At 42.5% G+C, this 25,332-nt stretch overlaps 1 protein-coding gene across 8 annotated transcripts in view; it reads right to left on the reverse strand.

The window, feature by feature from the left end:
* Window positions 1-25,332, reverse strand: part of HDAC4 (histone deacetylase 4) — a 266,018-nt gene that overhangs the window by 14,842 nt on the left and 225,844 nt on the right. For all 8 annotated transcript variants that reach the window (XM_064452203.1, XM_064452202.1, XM_064452205.1 and 5 more), the window contains 7 exons: window positions 24,983-25,029; window positions 16,668-16,775; window positions 16,066-16,121; window positions 13,684-13,771; window positions 12,254-12,373; window positions 9,957-10,054; window positions 1,421-1,539 (listed from right to left, as the gene is read on the reverse strand). In XM_064452203.1, coding sequence (XP_064308273.1) covers window positions 1,421-1,539; window positions 9,957-10,054; window positions 12,254-12,373; window positions 13,684-13,771; window positions 16,066-16,121; window positions 16,668-16,775; window positions 24,983-25,029 — 636 coding nt within the window. The remainder of the gene's footprint in view (window positions 1-1,420; window positions 1,540-9,956; window positions 10,055-12,253; window positions 12,374-13,683; window positions 13,772-16,065; window positions 16,122-16,667; window positions 16,776-24,982; window positions 25,030-25,332) is intronic.

Genomic DNA, 25,332 nt, shown 5'->3' on the forward strand with positions numbered 1-25,332 from the left:
TATCCCAGGCACCGCCATCCTCCCTACCACCCCTCAGTGCCCTGAATTATATATAGCAGCAAATATCTCCTTTGGAGGGAAGGAAAGACGGTGGAAGGATGTGGCTTTTTGCCCTGCGTTGGAAGATGCAAAGTCAGAGCGGCCATCAGGGAGGCACAGGGGGAGGGAGGTGGGCAAGGGGAAATCAGTAAAATTGCTGCCGGTGCTTTCAGTTGCGATAGCAGCATTGCAGTGCCCCAGAGATATTTGACATCTAGTTCTTAACAGACGTTTCTTCCCATATATAATATGCTATAAAAATTCCTGGGGCACCCGGGACTTTGATCATATGACACACAATACATTTCTACCCTTTAAACAAAACAGATCCAAGCTGCGAGGATTTTAAAAAAATGTATCCTTCAAAGCAACCCTCTCCCTCAAAAAAAAAAAAACCTAAGCAAAAGAAAATACAGGGCATTTCAACCCTCCATCCATGCTCCCTGCTTTTTGTTTTGCAGTGACCCCATGAGCGTCTTTGCAAATTGGCAAATTAACAGCCAGATAAACAGATTCATGGATGAGCCCATAATCGTTTTGCGAGAGTAGCAGAGCATGGGAAATTCAACAAGAAGGTAAACAAGACCTTCTCGTTACGAAGTGTTTCTGGATATATTAAATAACTTGCCTCTTGTAAATCTATTTCACTTTATTCTTATATAAAGTTTATAGGTTCAGCTACCTTATGAGGTTCTGAAGTTCACGGTAAAGAATAAGTTTCCTGGCTGAAACAAACTCTTAAAAAATAATAATAAAATCCTTTTGCAAGAAAAACTGTCTTCTCAATTGACTGGAATGAAACGGTGCCAGATAAACCCAGCATAACCAGGGGAGGTGGGGAAACTGCAGTGCATCTCCTGTGCAATACAAAACATCCCGGATCCAAAGCAAAAGGGACATTCTTGGGGGACTGTATAATTGCTTCAAAGGTAGAGAACAAAAATATTCAGCTTGAATTTTTAATTAGGTATGCTAGAAGAAGAAAGAAACTTCTACTAGCATTCAGAGCAAGGTATGCTGTTTATATCTGGTATTGCCTCTTTCTAAAATTTTGCATTAAAATAAGCATAACTCTCTTATTCAGCAGCTGTCTTCCACAGAGATATGACTACAAATGAATTGGTAACTTCCTTCCATAATTTATTTGCACTCAAAATTGAAACATGCAAGGTTTCAAGAAAAAGAAGGCTTTGGCCAGACCAAAATATATACAGTGCAGTGACAAAACACACAAAAATGCAAAGACAAAGGCTGAAAAGTGTGCCATTTAAATGAAAGATCTGAAGATAGACCTCAAAAAATAAAACCTGTACACTAGTCCATAGGACAGCAGCCGTTGACACCAGTTTTGGATCTTTGCTCTTGTAAATGCACAACTTACATTTTGCTGATAGATTATATCCTCCAAGGGGTGTGGGATGGCCTTCTACTGCATCAAAACCAGATGACACCAGCACAACATCTGGGGCAAATTCATTGGCAATGGGCATTACTACCGTCCTGCAACAAAAATTTAACAATCGCAGACATGTTATTTTAGCTCTTGAACAAATACAGAAACACTTAAACCATCTCGAACAGACCCGTTATAAAACCTTGCACTATTATTCCACAGTAGCGAAGCCCATCTCCTGTTTTCTTACAAGGTGTGAGACTGGCTGGCAGATCACCTTGCCCTACCACAGTAAAGTTTTAAAGTCAATCTTATGTTTTTTCAGTGAGGTCTATTAATTCCTTCATCAACAGCCTCAAGTCTTGACCAGGGAAATAAGTTGCTGTACGTTGTGTTTTCTGTTTGTGATCATATCTTGCTTTACATACCAAAAGACATATAAATTTACATATAAACCTTGGTTTGGGACACTTGTCTCCACGTTCTCCTTCTAAATATCTCCTTTATCCTTTGCAGAATCTGCAAAGCTGTTTATTTTTTCCTTTCTGCACTTCTCATTTACCATAATGAAAGACTGGGCATGTCACATGGGGCAAAAAGGTTTAATATGCAAATATCCCACCCAAATACAGCAATCTGAACTCCAGTTTCCCATCCTCTGACAATTTGTTCACTAAAAAAAATGGACTGAATTGCTTCGCATCCATAAACTATTGTCTGTTAAAGCTGTTATTTAAATGAAACAAGAGGTCTGTTACTCCAGTTTCTCAGCAAAAGGCCTCTTCCCTCTGGCTTCCCTCTTCAATCTACTCAATTTCTGTTCAAAAACTACATGAGGCTGCAAACACCCTATTTCCCCACATCAAGATGCCAACAAAGCAAAAACTGGCAAGTTGAGCACAGAGTGAGTAGTTGCTTCTTTGTCTAACAGCTCCAGCACAAACATGGCAGAACTGAGATCACAGCAAGGAAAAAAGTCAAAGCAACAGAGCTTCTTAACAAACACGACGCAGACACCCACAGTTTTTTCTGACTGAGAAACCCTGTCGCAAGTGCTCTTGGATGAACAACTTCTTGTACCTTCAGTTCACCCCAGGGTACCCACATGCATGGTCTTGAAAGTTGTTTTGACTTTTATTGATTGGGCACTGATAACTGCAGGAAACGGTGGAAAAGCAAGGATATGCTTTTATGTATATAGAGTTGCCCTTTATGTACAGTAATGATTTCCAAATTATGTTATTTTTCTATTATAAATGTAGCCACTGAATCTTGGATGTATCCCTAGGGCAACCTGACTGATGCCGTCCCTTGCTGGTACTGAAGACGACAGTATTTCCCTGTTTCCCCATCCTAGGAACAGCTACTGGCAAGGTTAACTTTCTAAAACATGAATTGAAGTTACGCACATCCAAAGCATGAACCTGTAAATATGTTTGCATACACAAGAGCTTCACTTTTATTGAGTACAGCTGTTATATGATGCTCCGTAAAACAGAAAGAGCACAGAAAAGTCTGTTTAGTGCTGAGACTGCTCACGCGCTATCAAGGCACCCATAAAAATTCACATCTCTTGCTACAACGATGTTAAACAGACACAAGACACCTTCTAGAGTCAGCAATTTGTATTAGCCCCAACACCGATCTGAGCTCATGCCATTTTGCCCTCTGCAGAGTTTTTTTTTAATTGAGTATTAACATCTACCATGCAATGAGATACTTCCAGCATTGGTCAAAGCCATCAAGTGGTTTCCATTGCCACCGATGAGCAGGGCCCCTGCATGCAGGGATGCTGGGCACATCACAGGTCTGGCCAAGGCATTCAGACCCCAAGTAGTACAAAAAAAAAAGCTTCTAGCTTTAATTTTCTGCCAATTAATTGCTGCAGTAACCTAACAGCCTCCTGCAATGTTCCTGCCTGCCAGTCTCTGCACACAGACATGGAAACCTACGCGAAAAGGATCTTATTTTCTTTTAATTCTTTCAAACTCGAAAGAGGAATTTTATTTTTTTCCTCAAACGACATGATTGCCATATACATTTTGTCCTCAGGGAGATTATTACAGAAGACAAAATAGCACAGTTTTTGCTGATGACTTTACAGTCGACAAAATTCTGTTTGGTGAAACCCACAGAGGTTTTAAATAGAAACCACCTCCTTCACAAAGGACTAAAGCAGCAGTTTCGAAGCAAATGCACGTGGCAGAGGGTCTTTTTCTTACTGAGCTTTGAAGTAATGATGACCTCTTTAATTTCTAACCAAAGGAAAACCACTAAAATCATCATTTCCCCCTGCCCCCCGCCAAAGTCATGATACCATGGGAGCTGCTAGTACCTCAGCTGAAGTGTGGGATCACCCAAAGCCAGTTGGAGCACAAGCCAAACCTGCACCCCCAAGCTGCGTGCATGGTCTGTCAGCACCGAGCAACCGATGCAACCCTGAATTGTTAACATTTTTTTTGGCCGTGGAACAGCTCATCTGCTGATGCCCAATCATGAACACACCCGAGGAACAGGGACAGCCAGCAAGCAGCGCGACGGTGCTGGTGATGCTTGGCCGAAGGTCCCCTCGCAGTGATGGTGGTTCGAAGATACCCTCTAGTGGCACAGCCAACACACAGGCAGCACCAAGAGTTAACCGTGAACCCTGTCTGTATAAATTTTAGGAGAGAAAAAGCAGGGGCTGATGTTTAAAAGTAAATCAATTGGTATTTGACAATAGTTAAAAGAAGCCGTTTTGAGGATGTCCAGAGTTTTCTCTGGTGCAGGATGGGGTGACCTTACAGCCGCAACTGGTTAGCCCAGCAAAAGTCTTTATTTCTGAGCAATTATTAGTGGTGCTCTGAATGCACAGCAGATTTTTATCAGGTCCCTCAGGGCCTTAAGAAACATGTGTCACAGGTTCCCTGGCTTCCCTATCCAAGAGGAGCCAGGAGGACAGACAGTCTGTGTTTGTGGGATGGGTGGTGCATGCCTGACCCAGACAGAGCCTGCCTGGGAGGAGAAAAGCAAGACGGCAGGGTGTCAGAATAAAAAAAACAAATAATGCTTTTGGTACCTTGACCATCACAAACCCATCCAAACTCAAGAGCACTCTCAAATCCAGACTCGAACCCTTTCCTTCACCCGTGACTCCTACCCAAACTCCCTGGGCTGCTCTTTCTTTTGGCTTTCTCCTAATTCCAGTATTACACCAGTACTCCAAAGCCACAGTCCCAGCTCTCTTTGATGCTTGCCATGTACGTAAGCAGCTATATCTTTGGCAATAAAACTTGACCCGGGAGGGCCAAAGCCCTCCTGCCTCTCAGCACGCCCTCCCACATTTTTCTCTTTTTAATTGTTTAAAAAATAATAATAATAAAAAAGGCTCACATGAAAATTTAAGACGCAAGCAAATGAACTTCTTTCAAACAATGTATTTCTGAGATTTCATCTGTGGGCAGCATTTCAGGCACATCTAACCCAGTCTGTTATTTTTTAATTTTTCTTGTGCACAGATGAAAACAGACTCTTTGCTCAGATCCATTCCAGTAAAGCTAAGTCTCCAAGACAAAGAGCAACAATTAAACTGCAGACAAACCAATGGCTTTGCCCTGGTGATGATACTATAAAAAAAGCCAGAAATTTAAATTACTATCGAAGAAGGTGAGCAGTTTTGTCTGGAACTGGGTCTTCTAATTAATGGCAAAGGTGGCTGCAGAATTATTCACTGAGGAGTGACAGGGTTCATAACACTTAATATTAATTCAAGCCATGCAGAATTTTTTAATATACAAGGGTTAATTTTAAATTTCCTAAATTTTAGAAGTTGTTTTGCTTGATTAAAATAAAGTAAATCCTTTCACTTCACTCTGATTACAGCTAAGCTGAACAGCTAGTCAATACTGATGTCTGCAAACAGTAAAAACTATGGATCATGTTCCGCAATCATTTGGGGGAGGAAAAAAAACCAAAACAATTTTATATCTATTTTCCAGAAGACTGAATAATTTTTAGTCTGTTTCTAGCCAATTCACCGATTTAACGCCTAATAAATGACAGAAGATTAAACAATTCTACAGAGGATTTTTTTTTAAATGCTCAATTGCAGCAAGCAAATCGGTGAAACTTAGAAGGCTGAACACTTTTTTCAGAGACTCTTTTTCCCACTGTCGGTCATACATATATCTCTCTCAAAACATTATCCGCTGCTTCCAAGGCTAATCAGCCTCCTGACGACTCCGGTCTTTGTTTCTCCAAGCAGCCATCTCCACGGTCATTTACTATGTCAAAAGGGATTAGGAGTTTGGGGACGAAATCAGCGTCGGGAGAGCATGAAATCTAAAATACAGAAACAACCATTCCAGGCAAAACATCATCACCTCCCCCCCTCCCACTCCTGAAATAGTTTATGGATCGAAGAAAAAACCAAAATCCTCCCCCAGACCGGCTCCTGAACTTATTTAACGCTTTTTGAGAAAGGCAGGAGGAGGGACCTTTCAAATACGGTCCTGGATTTTGCTTCTGGTTTAGGTGTTTTAAATAAATAAATAAACCCAACTAAACCCCCCAAACCATAACACGGAATCAAGCTGTATATGGAATTATAATTGTGGAGGAGACCTCGGGGTAGGGAAAAAAATTGTATGAGACAACACAACTGCTAGAATCATCAGAAAAACTTTCTTACAGTAAATTCAGAGGGAAACTCCTCTGGATAATACACTTTAATTTCACTAAGAAATTGCTGTTCTTGTGTAATAAGGAACTAGCTGCAGTCTTTGTGTTTTTCTGCAGGTCTCTTAGCTGGGTTTGCACAGTGCTTTTGAAAACATCACGAGGACTTATAGAAGCAAACATGATTTCTGCTTGTATAACAAGTTAGGGAACAACAGACTCCAGTAAAAAACAAAACAAAACAAACCCCAAATTTTACAACCGTTTGTTTCTATAACTACAGAATAACAGCTATGAATACCAATAACATTTTGATGAGTTAAGGACTTTAAAATTATTTGCCCTGCATTTTTCACATTAGTGTTTAATACATTTCTGCCTAATCTGTGAAATCTGTATTGCCCACATACTTTGGCGGTGAGTTCAGCTGCGGGACCTTTGCCCAGCGAACGGTCAGCTAAATTATAATGTCATGCTGTCTCGGGCAGGCAGAGCCACCGCTACGATGGGGTGGAGGAGCGCCAAGCTCACAGCAAACTCCCCAAATCCCTTCTGCACATCTTATGAGTGATTGGGGTGACTCCACCCTGCTCCCCCCAACAGAAAAAATACAGCAATTATGATATCACCCCAACCTCGAGACGGGGCAGCCGGTGATTTCAGCCCTCGGTTATGAAGATAATAAGCGACAAAGTGCACGGCAAGGCTGCTCTCCGCTTCGCATTTTTAACTCTTGTTCTCACTTTTGAAATGGTTCGGTGGCATTAATAAACATTAAGAGGTCAGGCTATTCTGTCCAACCCAGCGCTGCAGTACAAGCAGGGAGAAACCAATATTCGTCGAAGAAACGTTCAGTAGAAAAATAATTGATGCAAGTTTCCCTCCTTTCTTCAGAAAGAGTAAACCAACACTGAAACAGGTTTTCAGTGCGGGGATGATAGGTTTCATTGAGATTTATTTGTTCACTCGTCAGAAGACTAATCTATGCCGACAATTATCTCAGTTATTATTTTATTCCATTAGAGCATATGTTTTTATCAAATCCATACACCAGCTCATCCTGAAATGGAACAAAAAAAAAAAAGCAAAGCATGTTGCTTATTTTTGTTCTGCTTGTTTTACGTAGGAGGGCTTTCTTCCCTAAAAGCAGACAAGCATGCGAAGAGTTAACGCTTTAAAAAAAAAGGAAGAAAAAAAAGTCTATCAGTATCTTTGCCTAGCTCAAAGGATTTCCACTGATTCCTCTACAGACTTCAAAGCCTCACTGTTTGGCATTTGGACTGGTTTGAATTAAAGTTCAGTTCTCCACTGTGAGTTTCCAAGTTCATGGTGAAAATGCCTGCTGCTTCTGGAGTTCATTATGGCCAATTTTCTTATCTTTTCTTCATCTTAGGTTTGATCCCCGGCAAATGCAACGTGGCATTCGATGGGGTGGAATAACAAGGTGCTGCCTTGAAGGCATGCATTGTCTCAAGGGACTAAAGCAAGAAAAGAAGAAGAAGAAAAAAAAGGATATATGACCCATTCCTTTCACTTTCTAATTCTCAGGGGACTATAAATTGCAAACTTCAAAGCGTTATTTTACATTAAAATCAACAGAAAGATTTGGGGAGGGGGGGGAAGTGTTTTTCAAAGAAGCTGGTTAAGATTTAGAAAGGTCACTTGATAATGTATTATCATGACCAAACTTGGCATAAGATTAAAAAACCCCTTCCAATTTAACTTACTGACTGAAGGTGTGCACATGGGGCAGACTACAGGAGGTGCTACCTAGGAGGATGAGTCACAATGTCCCAAGACCCCAGCAAAATAAGGGCTGTGACTAGATCCAAAATATCTTCCCCAAATAGTTGCAGTCTCTGGGCAAAAAGACACCAGAGCCTATTAAGGAATGGCTGGCAAAGGTCTTACTGTGCAGACTGAGCAGTTTTCCAGGAGCCTTGAAACTCAATTAATATTTAATAGCAAGTATGTCACTCCGTCACAAGCTACAGGTTCTCTTTATAATGAAGAGATCAGTCTTGTTGACTGCTAGGATAAACAGACTTCCACTTTGGAGGAAAGTGCTGCTTTCCTGTAACAGGAATAAAACATCGAGACAAATGACAGTTATTTGACTAGATGTTATTTTAAATTGTATACATTCTTTGAAGGCTTTTTAATGGCAGGCTGAACAATAAAAGCTCTTTTTGCTCAGTATAATGGAATACAAATACGCTCACAGGGACGAACAGAAAATAATACTCCCAGATTTAATGCTATTCCATGAAGGCAATATTCCATCTGCCTGTCGCCAGAAATAAGCATCCCATGTTCTGGCAAGTGTGTGTCTCCCTGAATTTATGTGGGGTGATTGCCAGAAATGCACTAAATCTGGTTTGAGGACAGAAAACCACTTCAACCTATAACTGTTAAAAAAGATGCCAGATGGAGATGATGGACAGCATGGGGGAGGCAGGGGGTGGAACAGGACAGTCTCTAAGACAAATAAAGCCTATATATCTGGCAGGTCAGAGAATTATATTCATTATTCTGGAAAGAGTACCAGAAAGGACAGTGTGGTCTCATGCTGGCCTCTATTCACTACTGCATTACTTACAAGTTCTCTTCTACCCAGAGACCCACCTTCATTTTACCTTGTTATTCTGTTGCTTGTGTAGGCTCTATTGGGGTATTTTGCCCATTAGCTGCTCAGAGCAGAAAGATGACATTCAACCCATAATCTTGCAGTGCTCCCACAGTGACACTGCTCAGAGAGACCACAACCTGGGCATGCATGACCGTAGATCAGCTAACGTGTTTTGCTTCATGCATCTCTTCTGATGATGCTGATATGAGGAAGAAGGTAAGGATCAGATCAAACGATTCCCTGCAGATGCCTCTGGTGATCCTAAGGTATCATACGCTTCTGTGAGCAGGACAGTAAGACCAGCAGGACAAGTGGCTTCATCTCCCACTCCATTTAGAGACTCAAATGATGTCAGTTTTTTGGAGCACACTTGAATATGCTTGTACAACCCAGCACAGTGGTTTATATCTGGCTTTATTGTTACTGCTAATCAGGGAGGATATCACAGCAACACATTAATTCAACTCCACAGCTTTGCTTACCTTCATTCACACTCTGACAGTGAGTGATAAGTAACACTTATTTAAGAGATGGTTGTATTTTTTTATTCATAACACATGCTGATTCTGAGGAGAAACCAAAACCCAGCAGTTCAGTTATTTCAATTTCCAGTTGGTTGGAACAGGCATATTCAATATCTTGGGTGAATAATAATGAAATCTACAGTTTATCAAAACAAGCCCATGTCCCTTTGCTAGGTACACATGGAAGTGAGCTGTGGAGTGAGTAGTGAGCAGAGCTCTTGCAGGGGAGGGGCTGTGTGGCCACCTTGCCCAGAACTCAGGTACCATCATCGTCCGCAGCGCAGTAATGACATCTCAAGTCTCAGGGCAGCTGCACTCCCAAATTTCAACTCAGGATGATCGTTAAAAAGTTTGTCTGGGTTCCCTTCCCCTGTACCCATGGAAATACTCACCCAAAAGAGGTAAAAAGATTTTTTGCCAAAACCAGAAAAGCTTATTCATATAAGTTGACATTTTACACGCATGCATTAATCAATGCTGAGCAGCAAGTATGTCAATTTCCTAATGTCAGCAGCACACTTCTTGTGGCTGGAAATATCCTATTTCCTTAATTCAGCTTTATTTTTATTATTGACCTCGAAAAGTAACTGCAACTAGATGTAAATCTTGTATTTCTAAACTTAGAAAGAGAGAAACTCAAGATTAAGGAGGACTGCATGAAGAAATGCAGTTTAGGTGAAAAAATATGTTTGTAAGAGGAGAACTTCAATATTACCTGAAAGCAGTTAAGTATTCTGTGTCTCCCATTGGTGGATCAAGGCCACCAGTAAAGGCCATGTTAACATTGAAACCAACTCCTGCTCCTGTGCCAACCTGAAAAAGGGAGATGGTACTCAATTACACATGTGGAAACAGTGAACTCTGGCAACACACCTCTGCTGTCTTAATATTTTTCCAGTTGAATATGGATTTTGATTCAATAGCTTGGCAGTAGTGAGGTTAATTTTTCCCTCTAAAGCAAGTCCCCAAAACAAGAGTGAAAATAAAGCTCCTCCACGCTCTGACCTTTAAGGGAGCTGTGGACCAGCAATATTTGACTGCTGCTCACTCAAAAACCACCTCATCATTCAGCTAGATCCTCCTCCTCTTTTGGAGGAGAGTGTGTAACATGCAATACCTTTCCTTAACTTGTTTTCAGCTTTACTCAGAAGCATATTTTGTATTTCAGTACAGTTGCAACTGGGAGAAAAAACGCACAGTTTTTATCAGAGCGAGCTCCCCCTCTGCTGGGGAAAAATATGATTCACAGAGAAGAGATTTTTCGCTACTTGAAGGACACGTGGGTGGTAAATGTAAGTACACCCCCATCCTTGCAGGTACTGCAAATGTCCCCATCTGCATTGACTGCAAATACCCGAGGAAGGGGAAAACTGAAAAATAAATGAGGGGTTTCTAGTAATTTGTTTACCAAGAAGCAGGGCCATGTTTTCCCCATCCATATTGAAAACCAAAAGCCTGTGTTCAGTCCCTTCATCAAGCGGGGACCTTGTAGTTGCTTGAGCACAGGCTGCGGGTCCCTGGGGACAGCGAGGGAGCTGGGCAGTACTTGCTGCCACCGGCCATTGGCAGCTCCGCACAGGGCTCTGAGGTCCTACACACACAGTTTGTTTTTTGTGGGTTTTTTTGGGTCTCTGAGTATGTTGTGGGTGGGAGAATTATCGAAAATTAATGTGTTATACAATACACAGCCAGCTAATTCAGGCTAGATAAAGCTGCAGGGCTTTTATTGCATATTACTCCTTCTATTGGTGCAAATACTGCTGGTAGAAAAACACACAGGGTTCATCCATCCACAGTGGGTTATTCATCCATCTGTGGCTTTAACTGAATTTATTTTGTATTCTTCGTTTTATTTGGTCTGGAACAACACATCTAAAAATCACTATAAATGGTAAATACAGAGTGGATGGTGTAGTCTAGTGTTTCCTTACAATACTAGATATTTTGTAAACAGACTACTAGATTATTCGAAAGTCAGCAAAAAAGTAGGTTTGAGACCTTTCCATATCCTGAAGCAGAAATTAAGCCTGATGCAAAGGGCTGCTGTTTGTTCACTACAATAGTAGTGCACAAACAGGGCAATGAAACAGTGTCATATTATGTTTAAGTTTCTTTAGAAACCAAAATGGCAATGTTGATGTTTGATAAACAGGAAAATATAAAATTGACAGAGTAAGAACTCTAGGAGTTTTCAGATGTAATCTGGCATGCCTCAGAGTACACAAAACGAAGTATTTCATATCATTTCCCTTTGATAAATCACTCTGGAAAGATAATATTTCCTGCCAACCTAGAGGGAAAGGAAGGATGCAATGGAGGTAAGAGTATCCATCCAGAGTTTAGGGAGAAAGGGCTCCCACCTCCGTTGATCTAGCTCTTCTGCAGGAGGCTCCGAGGGCACAAACAGGAACTGGTGGATTTAGTCCAGCAGCACCAGTGACTGATGCTCAAATCCCACCGTTGGGGCCATGCAGTGTGAATGCAGCAGTGACGGTGAGCAAAGCCTTGTCAGGGCCAGGAGAAGGGGGGGATGAATGGGCTCCAAGCCTGTGCCAGGAAACCCAAGGGCCAGTGGCATAGCCCTGGACAATGTGTTCCTCCTCCATCTAAGAAACAACTTATGCCTAGAGAGGGGAAATCTTGAAAAGTACATGGAGTACTGGGACAGCTGGCAAAGGGCTCCTCTGGAACAGGTTCTCCCATAAGGGCTGGAGAGCCTAACTGCATTGACTTATTTTCTACTCGTTAGCCAAAGCACACGCTCTCCTGCCAGCTTGTGGGGCAGGACACAATGCCCACGGCTGTTAGGACTTGGGCAAGAAGGCACCGAATGCACAAATCTGGGTGGTGCATTCCCAAAGGCACACTAACAAGCACAAGAGCGGGAGCGGTGGCAGGAGCTTCGCTCCAAGCCTTGCCTGGCAGAGACTCCCCGAGATTATGTGGGACACCTAAATGACAGTCCTGAGCAGGTCTATCAGACACGGATGCTACGCTGATCCATGCTCTTACCTCGTCGGGAGCACCACTGCCTGGAAAGAAGTTCCCATCATCATAGCGATGTAGTGAAATATAAAGAACATTAGGATCATTGTAGAAAGCTTGCTGAGTACCATTCCCGTGGTGAACATCCTTCAGGGACAGAGATTGCATTATATGAGGGAGGTTAGCACCTTCGTAAAAACGCAGATTAAAGCCATCAACTTGGGCTTTGGAGGGGTTTTCTTTGCTGTTGTGCTTTGTTTTCTGTGCTTCTCTGATCTAGCTGAAGCAGTTTATCACAGATGACAGTAACCTGCTTTGCACAGCTGGTTTCAGGTTACACTCCTCGTTTAACCCACAGGATAAATGGGCATAAACACAATCTCAAGCGTATATCAAAACTGAAGACAGGACCAATTTACTTGGATGGGGAGAACTGGATTCATACCCGGTCTTCGGGGACGGAGAGACTGAATTAGTTACCACAAATTTGCATCTTTAATCAGACTGTGGAGTGACCACTGATACAAGTGCCCAGCAAAGTTGTGTCAGGCCCAACAAGGTTAAATGACACAAAGCCATTACCCAGATCCCCTATTGCATTGCTAGTTGGTGCAGAAATGTGGGATGGGTATTCAAAATGCCCCTTTCTGACATGAAAAACAGTTGGGGGGAAGTGAGGAAAGACATGTCTATCCAGTAAATCAAAAAGACAAATAAAACAAGTTCAACTCACTGGTCTAGACCATGGGAGATTTGTGACAATCAAAACTCTTGGCTGATAGCCAGCAACTCGAATGCCTGCACAGCCTCATAAACACATTTTTACACCTACAAAAATCAATCAGCCACATTTTTAAATCTATACATTGCCATAGCAAAATCCCGAACAAGCTCTTTCTCAAATCTGCTGCATTGTCCGCAGAGTACTTCACTGTCTTGTTCCAATTTAGAGATCGCTTTTGACTGCCTGCCCACTTGCACAGAGGCTGCAGTGGCCCAGAGGCAGGACACTGAGGCCATCCAGACTGACGGTCAAGCTGTGCCAGACAGCCCATCCCTCTCAATAACCGGTCCTCACATCTTGAAAAGAAAGCTGGGATGTATTGTAACATTTGAGGTCAAAAACCTTCAGAAACAAATAACGAGAACTCAGCACGGTTTGCAGTTACCCATCCTTGAGACTGTGTTATGGACTTGTTTTAGAAAGCAACCAGTTCTTAATTACAATTTATTCTGAAAACTATGGATGCCTTAAGAAATATTTCTTATATTAAAAACACTTTAATAAAAAAACATAAACAAAAAATCCTGAAACAACTTAAAAAAATTTTGGCTTGCGGACCACAGGCAACATAATTTTCCACTGACTTACAAAGCCAGGGTTGCCCTTGCAAGAAAAAAAGCCCAAAAAAGTTTTCAACTGCTCTCCTGAAGGGCAAGAACCAGCATTTACTCACCCAGTCCACTATAAGGATTTTGCTAACATTCAGTCTTTGCTGGAGCAGCTTGGCTGCAATTGCCACGGAGTTAAAATAGCAGAAACCCCTGGAGGTGATGAGAGGGAGGAAAAAAAAGGAAAATGAGAGGTGTTAATTATAAGTTTTCTTTGGTCCCAGTGCATCTATCATCTAGATATAACACAGTAGGAAAAAATTCCTTCTGCTTTTGCTCTTCTTTTCTCCCTGGACGATGCACATGTGCTCAATTAGAAACACAAAATAGCCACGCAGCAGCAGGTGTCTTGTGATCTCTCTGGAAATGGGGAACATTTCACACTTGCCCAAATCAGCAGCATCTCACTGCGGCATGGTGCCAGCTGCGCACGGGACCTCCAGTGCTGCGTGTGAGGGAAGGGGACAGAAGCAGATGAGGATGAGACGCAGCAAGGGGGAAAGAAAGGGAAAGGACCCAGGGCTGGAGCACTACAGTGCGTGGCTGGCAGGGAGCGGACATGCTCAGAGAGGCCTCAAAACGCTGGGTTGAGGGGAACTCAACACCAAGCACTCATCTGCTATTGACTAACCTCATCTCCTCCTATGACAAGATGACCTGCTTAGTGGATGAGAGAAAGTCTGTGGATGTTGTTTACCCAGACTTTAGTAAAGCCTTTGACACCCTCTCCCACAGCATCCCTCGGGAGAAACCGGCTGCTCTTGGCTTGGACAGGCATACGCCTTGCTGGATAAAAAATTGTCTGGATGGTTGGGCCCAAAGAGTTGTAATGAACGGAGCTAAATCCAGTTGGCGGTTGGTCACAAGTGGTGCTCCCCAGGGTTCAGTGTTGGGGCCAGTTCTGTTTAATACCTTTATCAATGATGTGGATGAGGGGATCAAGTGCACCCTCAGTAAGTTTGCAGATGAAACCGAGTTGGGCAGGAGTGTCAATCTGCTTGAGGGGAGGAAGGCTCTGCAGAGGGAGCTGGACAGGCTGGATTGATGGTCCAAGGCCAATTGTATGAGGTTTAACAAGGCCAAGTGCCGGGTCCTGCACTTTGGTCACAACAACCCCATGCAATGCTACAGGCTTGGGGAGGAGTGGCTGGAAAGCTGCCTGGCTGGAAAGCTCCCCTGGCAGCGAAGGACCTGGGGGTGTTGGCTGACAGCTGGCTGAACATGAGCCAGCAGTGTGCCCAGGTGGCCAAGGTGGCCAACAGCATCCTGGCTTGTATCAGGAATGGTGTGGCCAGCAGGAGCAGGGAGGTGATCGTGCCCCTGTACTCGGCACTGGTGAGGCCAAACCTCAAATACTGTGTTCAGTTTTGGGCCCCTCACTACAAGAAGGACATTGAGGTGCTGGAGCATGTCCAGAGAAGGGCAATGAAGCTGGTGAAGGGTCTGGAGAACAAGACTTATGAGGAGCAGCTGAGGGAGCTGGGGTTGTTTAGCCTGGAGAGGAGGAGGCTGAGGCGAGACCTTATTGCTCTCTACAACTACCTGAAAGGAGGCTGTAGTGAGGTGGGTGTAAATCTCTTCTCCCAAGTTACAAGCGATAGGTCAAGAGTAAACGCCCTCAAGTTGCAGCAGGGAAGGTTTAGATTGGGTATTATAAAAAATTTCTGCACGAAAGGGGTTGTCAAACATTGGAACAGGCTGCCCGGAGGTGGTTGAGTCACCATCCCTGCAGGTATTTAAAAGATGTCTAGAGGTGGTGCTTAGGGACATGGTTTAGTGGTGGACTCAGCAGTGCTGGGTTAATGGTTGGACTTGGTGATCTTAAAGGTCTTTTTCAATTTAAATGATTCTATGATTCTATCTCCCACCAAAGAGTGCTGAAGTACCTGAGACAGGAAACTTCAGCACATATTAAGCCAGATACACAAAGCCAACATGATTTATGCATGGGACCCTGATTTGCTAACAGTCTGATGGTAAAACCCTTGCTATATTAACCACATGCAAGATGCTCAACTTCAGCTTTTGCTTTGTGAAGCCTTCTCACTCTGACACTCTACTAATTGAGTGTTGTGACCTCAGGACACAGTTATGGTTACTATTACTACTATTAGTTGTGTACCCTCGCTTTCCTCACATTGGACAAGCCATCAGCATTTAATTTAAAACAATTCACAAGAGTAAAGCAAATAAAAGCATCAGTACTTTTTAAAAGTATGACTGTAATGCTGATTCTTGCTAAAAAAACCCCACCTGAAACTACTAAGCAGGATCTTGCCCTCTTCCAGAGAATTACTGGGAGCTTTGAATACAATACTTTCTTGCTTATCAATAAGCAAGAAATTCTGCAATACTAAAACTAACAAACCACCTTTCTAATTTCCAGCTGCTGATCACACAACTGACAAACACTGAAGCAAGCTGATAAAGCACATACATATACTTACATGGGTGTGCTCTCTTCTGCATGGTGACCTGGAGGCCGAACAACAGCAAATCCATTCTACACAAAAAAAATAAGAAAAATGGAGAAGTGAGACAGAAAGGAAGGTTTATTGCACAAAGTGGATGCAGAGATTGCAGCCAGAGGCATTAATTCTGCTCTGGAACTATGTAGCTGTTCTCAATGGTTTTCTCATAAGACCACAGCAGTGGATGATGCTCTCCTTATTTTTGAGGGGGAAAAAGTCCACATGAATTTTACGGAAACTGGTTAGTACAGCATTTCCTTCCATTCAGGGGAAAAAAATATTCTGTATGAGGTCACTGAAACAGCAAACAGGCTGGCCCAGCTGAAGGCAACAGCAAGACCCTCAGATAACACTGGAATAGTGATTTCATTTGCTGCTCTGGTTTCTTTCTTCCTTTCAATCGGTGAGTAAGAATATTCACCAGGAGACTGTTCACTTGCTGATATCCTCAAAAATTTTTATGACTGAATCCAGATGGTGCCATTAAAATGAAGCTAAATGGACCTCCTGCATACCCAGCCATGAGCCGAGTCCTCTACGGAGCTTGTATCAAAGCCAAGTGTTATTTTCATACCAACCTTCAGTTCTCCCGTGGCTACTTTGAAAACGAGCTCAATGACACAGCCCACAGCCAGGCGAGCAGCACCGGATGAGTGAACTTCATTCCAAATTGTGTCACTGTCGACCTAACAGAGGCACACAGGAACCACGTTTAGGAGAAACGAGGACAGCGAGAAAACAGACACCCACATTTTATAATGAAGTTATTCATATGTATTAAATGCATAAATGCATTAAAGGCATTAAATGTAAATACATTAATTTCAAATGCATTAAATTGCAGAACTGATCTTGGCAGTACCAGGGCTAGGATCCCACCGATGATTGTAACATCACCACTACTGAGTGTCCATCCAACCAAATGACACTTAAGAGATGACCATTTGCAACAGCTCTGCACCACTAAAGGGTCAGAAGCCTACCAGAGGAACAAATTCAGCATCTCAAGGACTGTAAACTTGCAGGTGTCTCCTACCAATACTCCTACCAACACCATGGTATCAGTATTTCTCTTTAATTGCTGAAGGAAACTGACCCCAGATAAAATAAAAAGGTTTACAAAATCATTCAATGATTCTATAAAATAAAAACAAACAAACCAACCAACCCACCCCCAAACAACTCCACAACAAAGGAGGATGTTTAATAATGGATATTTAAAATACGCTTGCCCAGCACTGCCAGGGTAAGATTATGCTAATAGAAGCTTCCCTGGGGAACCATAAGATCAATGCTGTCTCATCAAAGCTAACAACAGACCTTCAACATCTCATTGCTGACTGGAGATGTTTGCTTCAATGTTAAATATCTGACAGGACCAGCATCCTTTATATTTTCCCCATGAAGATGTGCAAATAGGACACAGGCAAGACAAGGCAAGGCATTCTGCAGACATCCCTGTGCTGTTATTATATGAGATCACATCCTAATTTAAACAAAACATCCCAAAAACCGTATAAAGACAAGATTAGTTTGCGGACATGTGATGAAATGCTTGTTCTTTTTTTTTAACTGCCATTCAGCCAAGACTCCGCAGAGAACAGAGGGGGAAGGACAGCTCCCGGGGGGCTGTTTCCAGGCTGAAGCTCTGGATCTCCTCTGCTGCACCCCCGTCTGTCTTGCACACAGTGATGAAAGCCGAGCTTGTTTGCTTCTTGCCAGTCGCAGTCTTTGCAAAAGTCAGACTGCTGGGACTGCCCCATGTCACGACAGCTCAGCTGCCCAGGAACATCGCAGGATAATTGTAACATTTCTCCATATGAGGGATCACCAGCTAGTTTTCACATATTCCTCTCTGTTGAGCATATTTATGGAAGCAGTGGCAAAGAAGAAGGAAAGAGAGAGATTATTTGTTTTGTCTGGAATCCAGTCTGCTCACTGAGCTGCGAGAATATGCAAGTCGCCCCACACAAGATTGATCCACCATCTTCACGGCTCTGCTAAAGCCAGCAGAAATCATCCCAGGTCTTTTTTCAGGGATGACTTCTGGCAGCATCTGCCTGGAGGACGGTTTTAAGTCACAGTAAACCAAGAAAGCATTTGGAGAATACCAAAAAGCCAGCGTGGTAATGCTGCCAATGCTGCACTGTCTCACACTCTGGGGAAAGCTACTGCGTCGGCGGAAAATGCCTACAGTGACTATCTGTGGTATGAGGGCTCCCCCGGACTCCATAATTTTGGGCAGTAACATGAGAATAGAAGTATAATGGGGTCTGAATTATGCATGACACCTCCAGGAGTCCTGGACCAGTACTGCATGCGTGCAGAAGACGGGACTGAGATCTGACCATGTCCCTCCAAAAGCCCCTAGTAAGGTGGGAAGATCACCAAGCTGCTGCTTCTCCCCACTGACCAGCACATTAGTGCTCTGTGAGGGCCCATCTTTGGGCTTCTCATCAGCAGTCCTGTAAAAATGTTACAGGATGGTCAACTTGCTTTGCAATCAGGATGATACTGCTATGTTCCCTCAGGGGATCCAGCAGTCTTCATCCCTGGATCCTCTTCCCCTACCATCTGTGACAGGGAGACAATCATGGTTTATACAACAGAGAACATCTACTTGCCTTTTGCTAAGAGCTGACCACCTCAGTGTCCTTGGCCTCACTGCTCAACTGAGATACAGCTGCACCATGCAGTCTGGGCTGAGCATATCTAGCTCATCTTTGAGTATATCTAACCCATCCTTCTTGGTCTTGAAGGAAAATGCTGCAGGACACCAGTAGCTAAGAGCCTCCCTCTCCCCCTGCCCACACCAAGTACCAGGCCCCACCCACAGAGGCAGAATTGCAGAGGGCCATCTTCATTCACCGTGAGGCACCAGAGTAGAAATACAAAAAACCAAAATTCACACGTCCTTAAGCATGGCTTTACCTAAGGGAACCTCGGATCTCCTCAGACATCTGTTTGTGCTAGCCTTCCCCATAAAGCACGCAGAAACCACCAGTGCCTAAGCCAAGCACCACCACATTCAGGCCCTTTGATGCCTGTGCAAACCAGGCTCATAGTAGCAGCATTTCAAGAAGAACAAGGAGGGCAAGACAGAGTGGTTCCAAAGAGTTATTATTTTTATGCAGAAAGAAATTAAGTCCTTAGAAAGAAGTATTCTACCTCTGATTTAGAAGCAAATTTCAAGGACTGCTATGTCCCCATACTCAGCTCCCCAGCAGGAGGAAGACTGGATTGAGAGGTGTCTGCTGCCACCCACAAGCTCTCCGGTGCCCTATCCTGTGTGCAAACATCTCTGAGATAAGGATTTAACACCCAGCCACCTTCCCTGGAACAGATGTCTGGAGACCACTGGGCCCTACTCCAAGGCCGCTCTTCATTATCTGTATGACTGCAAGTAAGTGTTTGAACAGTCCCACTGAAGCCATCAGTGCTCTGCAGCAGGGTGGTGTAGGTTCTGTCATGGTGGAAAATGTTATTAATGTGGCCCTGAGCTGGACTGCTCTCCAGCTCTGAAGCTGCTGCTCTTTGGTGCACGGGCTGCTGTTGACCCTTCCGTCATTCCTGAATTCTGAGGTTCGTTACAGGAGAGATGCTATTTGGCTTTGCCTGCCTATGAGCTCTTTGATGTAGTTGCCATCACAGGAGTTGTTGCTGGGACAGCACATCAAGCCTTACCATCTGGAAGGACTTTATAGAGAGAGGAAGCATACTTCTTGCCTTTTGTGGATACAACAGCATATATTTCTCTTTTTTCTCCCGAGCTGGAGGATACAACTGCATCAGAAGTACTGAGCCTTCCACATCTGCTGCTGTTGGATGAGGAGCAGTTTTCCTGGTCAACACACTTGTCTTCTTGAGAATATTAATGCCTTGCTCATTCCAATAAAGAGCTGCCATTTCTGCTAACGAGCCTGTAGGAGAGGGTTCCTTTAGAGGTGGGGAGAGGAACTTCAGCACTTGGGACCTGCTGCAGGCTCTCAACCTTCGCAGTAGAACATGATAAGGAAATGCAGAAGAGGAAAGGTCAACAGTTTGACACAGGCTCTCTTCTACAAGAAGTACATAAGATGTTTCAGGGTAAAACCTGAAAGAGTTTTTCTTCCTTATAACTTGACGTATTTATTAACATACACAATAAGGTTCCTACTCATGCTGTATACTATGCTGTATACTAACATACAGCTATTTAAAAATGAAATGAGGAGGGTCTTATAAAAGGTTTCATTATTATAATCTTCTTTAGCTGAAGAGCTACACAGATAAGAAATTAAGCACAGGGACAGGGAGAGACAAGTTGCACAGCAGCTCCAGCTCTGTAAAGTGAAGGGGAATGAAGGAGTTCTGCTCATCATCATGCTTAGGTGACAGCAGCACACAGTGTGCTGCCAGCAAGTTGTCTTTACCTAACGGCATCTCCTACTGCTCTAAAGCACTGATGAAATAACCATGCTAATATTTTTGTTCTTCTAAGACTTGCTAATTAGTCTCTTCTCATTTACATTCCACAGAAGTCCTTTTTGTTGTCTCTGCTCTGCGATAATGTACTTTGTTTGCACAGGTAAAGATTTTTCTATATGGTCTAATCAAGACCTGCCAACCAAAAATAGAATACCATATTCTGGAAGAGATCAAAAACATAGAGAACATTTTCTAAAGCCTTAGATCTTTAGATATTTTTAGAATGTGCACAGAAAAAGAAAATACTACACACGAAAGAAAACAAAGTTATTAGCTATCTTAAGATCAAGTCTTCGAGTGTTTTGAAGAATTTGGATGTAAGTATGCTGGAACTATTTTGCAGATTTTCAAAGCTCAAACTCTGTTCTCCAAAATCTTCTTCTAATTATCACAGATTAGGTAATGGTCTGGTGCATGTAAGTCATACATTAAGAAAAGAGTGTGTGCTGCAGAGAAGTGAAGGTAATGTCCGAAGTAAAAATACCGCATACTGCACTTGTAGATGCTGCTAAAGATCAGCAGGAATAAATTACTGTTGTTGAAATCAGAGCTCACATCTGTTGATATGAGTGCTTCTGTGCTTTCTTCCGTTCCCGCTACACTGAGATGTCTGCAGATGGGAGGAGGTTCGTTAGTGTCAGCTACAGTGATGTGAAGGCTTCCTCGTATCAAACAAACCAATGAGGGGAAGAAAAGAAGACCTGACAAGAGTTTCCAAGCACTGGGGAACAATTTTATCCTTTTCTCATTGATTTTGAGACACTGTGACTTAGTTTTTAAAGAGAGAGATCAAAAGGTGTTATGTAATGAACTGATTTGCTCTAAAATTTTTCCTACTCCTTCACTCTTCAGCTTTGTCTTGCTTGCTGGTAAGAAGAACTCATGGCTGCCCAAGCTCCATACTTCATTCTTCATCCTGGCGTTTAACAGCTCTTCATGGGCTTCCCTCCCATAAACTGCTCTACATCACCTTTCAGATCCATCTATTCTTTTAATCTACATAAAATCCCCTATGGAAGACAAATGCATTTAATTGTTTGCAGAACTCTGTTTCAAGCTTTCCAGCCCATAATTTCATCTGACACCCACAGCTCCTAAGTTATAAGAAGCAGCAATCATTCAGCTTTTACCTGCTGCAGACCAGTCCCCCTCCTGTCCACAGGTATTATTTTGCATCCAACACTGAATTTCATGTGCTACTTCACCATTTAGTTTATCATCATCATGACACCATCTGTATGCCTTTGCAGGCAGCTTTTGCTTTGATGACCCCAAATAAATTTAAAACCATCAGCAAAGGACACTTGCTTATGACCCACCCCCTGCACTGCAACATTTCAGTGAATACACAGATTTCTTGGGGATTGTAATTCCAATCACAAGTGATAGGTCCAGAGAGGACTGGTCCCACCTTATTCTACTAATTTTTAAAAACTTCTTTCCCTTTTTCTTTATGGCACCACATTTGCCCCCTGGAAAGCATTTGGCAGAGCAGTATCAAGCTCTCCAGGGAAAATCCTTCTTACGAAGCAGTCAGCCAACTGGAAAGCTGCCTAGCACCGTGGTGAGCTGAATGGGAAGACCTATGAAGCATCCCCTAGACTACACTTATCATTATGTGACAAAGAGAAAACAAAACCTCTGCTGAAATAAATCCCTTCTCCTTCAAACCTGGGCTACAAACCAGTGGTAGTCAAGATGATACCCTACAGGTGCTCTGATCATCACATGCACCTGATGTTCCTTCAGCAACAGGAAAACATCCACCCTTATGAAGTGACTGGAGCCCACACAAACTTCTTAGAGCACCAGGGCTGCCTCTCCACCACCATCTCAACTTGTAAGAAAAAGATAAAACAGAGACTGACTACTGCTCAGCGATGAGTAATGTTCAGCCAACCTGGCAATCTTGAACAAGGAAGAGTCTAAACAGAACTCCATCACTCAAAAAAGCTATATGGCCTCCTCGCAGCCTGAAAACAGCCTGCCAAGCAATAGCAGAAAAACACCCCTTAAGGTCTCTTGCGAGAACAATTTAAAATTATTTCATTATACCATAACAAGCACTCAATGTCCCAGCAGTCTTCATATGCTGAAACTTCTCAGATTTACATTACACATCCTCTTGTACAAAAATTCTTCATAACTGATGTTTTACCCTAGGCTCTGATTTTTTAAAATCTTTTTTTTTCTGATTTCCTTGGAAAAAAAAAATTACTTGCATCTCAAAAATGCCTTGTCATCCTATTCGGTGCAGAGAATAATTTGGTTTTTGTCTGCTACTGAAAGGCACGCTCTGTGGCCCCAGCAAAGATCCTGCTATAGGGCTTCTTCCAAAAGTTTCCCATAGCAAATCAAATAAAGAGCAACTTGTCTCACAGAACTGGCACGCTAACAAAGACTACAGTTTTCCCTCTATTTCTTCAATAAACATATCATGCTGCTAAGCCAGCTTTCTTGACAAATCTCACACTTTGAAAGACAGCAGAAAGTGGGATTGAAAGGACCTTGTGAGATGACTGTACATCTCTCCTGCCCCAAAGGAAATGGTCTACGCTTAAACCCATCCAGAGCACATACAAGTGCAAAGCACTTAACGTACTACAGCCAATCATTCTGTACCGTGGCCTCATTTTCTCTACAAATACATGGCTGGGGTCTATATACTTATTAGAAATGCACCCCAAAAGCAGCGAAGACCACGTTTTCCTGCATCAGCCACGAAAGCAGCCGAAGTACACAAATAGTCGGCACTGTATCCCAAGGTAACTGGGGAAGAAAAACTAAGCAAAACAACAGAAATCCATTTTTATGAAAAATATTCCTATCATATAGTTGATTACTTTTAAATTACTGGTTTTAAAAATCTTTTACTAGAAAACATGACAATATCTGTTGGGATTGCTAAAACACTGTACAAAAGTCAGCAAATGTTTTATTTAATATTTAAGGGTCTGTGAAGACAACCAACCAGCAAGTTAACTGCAAACGCTATCTTTATTAGGAACATATCGATAACACCAGCACTGTGGTGTTCCCTGCCTTGATTTAGGATTTAATGCAAGACTTCTGGGACCATGCTAGTCTCAGGCACTGTCTCTACTTGTTACCATTCAGTCTTCATTTGCAAATGATAATTTTTGCTTTGAATGGCATGTCTGACTGGAGGGCAGAGTAAACCCAAACCTTTTAAACTCTAGCCAAAAATTTGCCATGAATTAGGAGACTGCAGCATATTTACAATACAAAATAAAATATCTCTACAAGTGCTCAGCGGTGGCGGTATGAATAAACGCCGATTATTCTTTTTTTTTTTTTTTTTTTTACGGGATAATTTTCAAAGCAGCGATTTTGCAAAGACTCAGGAAGAAAACAATTTTGTTTCATTTCCATAACAGAATCCAGACCTCTAAACTCAACCTCACGAGCTACAATTATGTGTAAGAACTACCACTGTGAATTTTCAAACACAATGCCTTTTATTGTCTCTTCTCATTCTTTTCCCTTCCTGTTCTCTGAGATTTTCTGTACTGTCACCCTCCAGAGAAACTTTAGAGCAGAAAGTCTGGCTTGAAAGGAAAACTTTCAAGTTTTCAGGCTTCAAAGCAAAAGAACAACGCAAACATTCAACACGAGGTATTTGAATGGTATTTTGGTTTTTTTTAGCCTTTAAGGAACAAACAGCAACAAAAGTAATTTTTTTATTATATGGAATCTTGAAAATTAATGTTCAGCTTTTCTGTGACGGATGGAGGGGTATTTTAGTCACCTCCTTTAGAATTCACGCGTGATTGTCCCAGAGCTTGAGAAATGAAAGACGCCAAATACTGAAGACTACATTTCCCTTGTGCTGCATAACCTGTGAGACATTTCATTCAAGGACAGTAATGTAGCCCAGACACAAATACAGCAACTTACTATTTACAGGAACTTCCCAAATATTGTCCTCCAGTATCACTATTTTATTAATATGTTTTCCACCTGCACTAGGAGGCAGGCAGCTCTGAAGTATAAATACTAAGATGAAACACCTACGCAACACGAGCAGCATGAAAAGCACATCTTGGTTTCTACGTAGAAAGCGTTTTTGGATTCAAGGGTTGCTTTCAAATGTAGTAACCTCTAAGCCATTAAACATCACTGCCTGGGAAATGAGGTTTCTTCTCCTAAAAGCCAGAGACAAAACATGGCTATGAATGTCACACACACTTCGGCATTCCAAAATAGTTTAAAAAAATCTTCACGCTGCTTTTGAAGAAAGGCACATGAGGCTGTCCCTGCAACCCCGCACCCCAGGCAGACCCTGTTTATGGGTAACATTTGGTTGCAATTACCCACTTGATGGAATGCAAAGCAACAATTTTTGTTACCAATGGGACTGGGAGAACAAACAGGACATTATTTACACATTAAAGAGAGTACTCACCCCGACACCACCACAAGGAAGTCTGACAAACATTGACGTTAGAGAACCTGTAGGAAAAAAAGCGTACTCAGTTAAGTCAAAAAGTCAAAGTTCACCAGATTTTGGTCCAATTTTATGGCAATGCTGCAAACTTTCTGAACACAGTAACAGACCAGAGTTTTCTTGCAATTTTCAGAAAACACACAGCCAACCCTGTTACATTAAAACACATACATACACAATATAGACACTTAGTCTTGTTCAAAAGCCCTTCCAATATACAAGCCTTCTACAAATCACTTTTTTTTATGCAAGGTTTGTGTGCTGTCCTGCATTTCAAGCAGTAATGCTGACTATAAATGATTGAGACG

This window comes from Phalacrocorax carbo, chromosome 5, assembly GCF_963921805.1.
Source record: "Phalacrocorax carbo chromosome 5, bPhaCar2.1, whole genome shotgun sequence".
Taxonomy (NCBI): domain Eukaryota; kingdom Metazoa; phylum Chordata; class Aves; order Suliformes; family Phalacrocoracidae; genus Phalacrocorax; species Phalacrocorax carbo.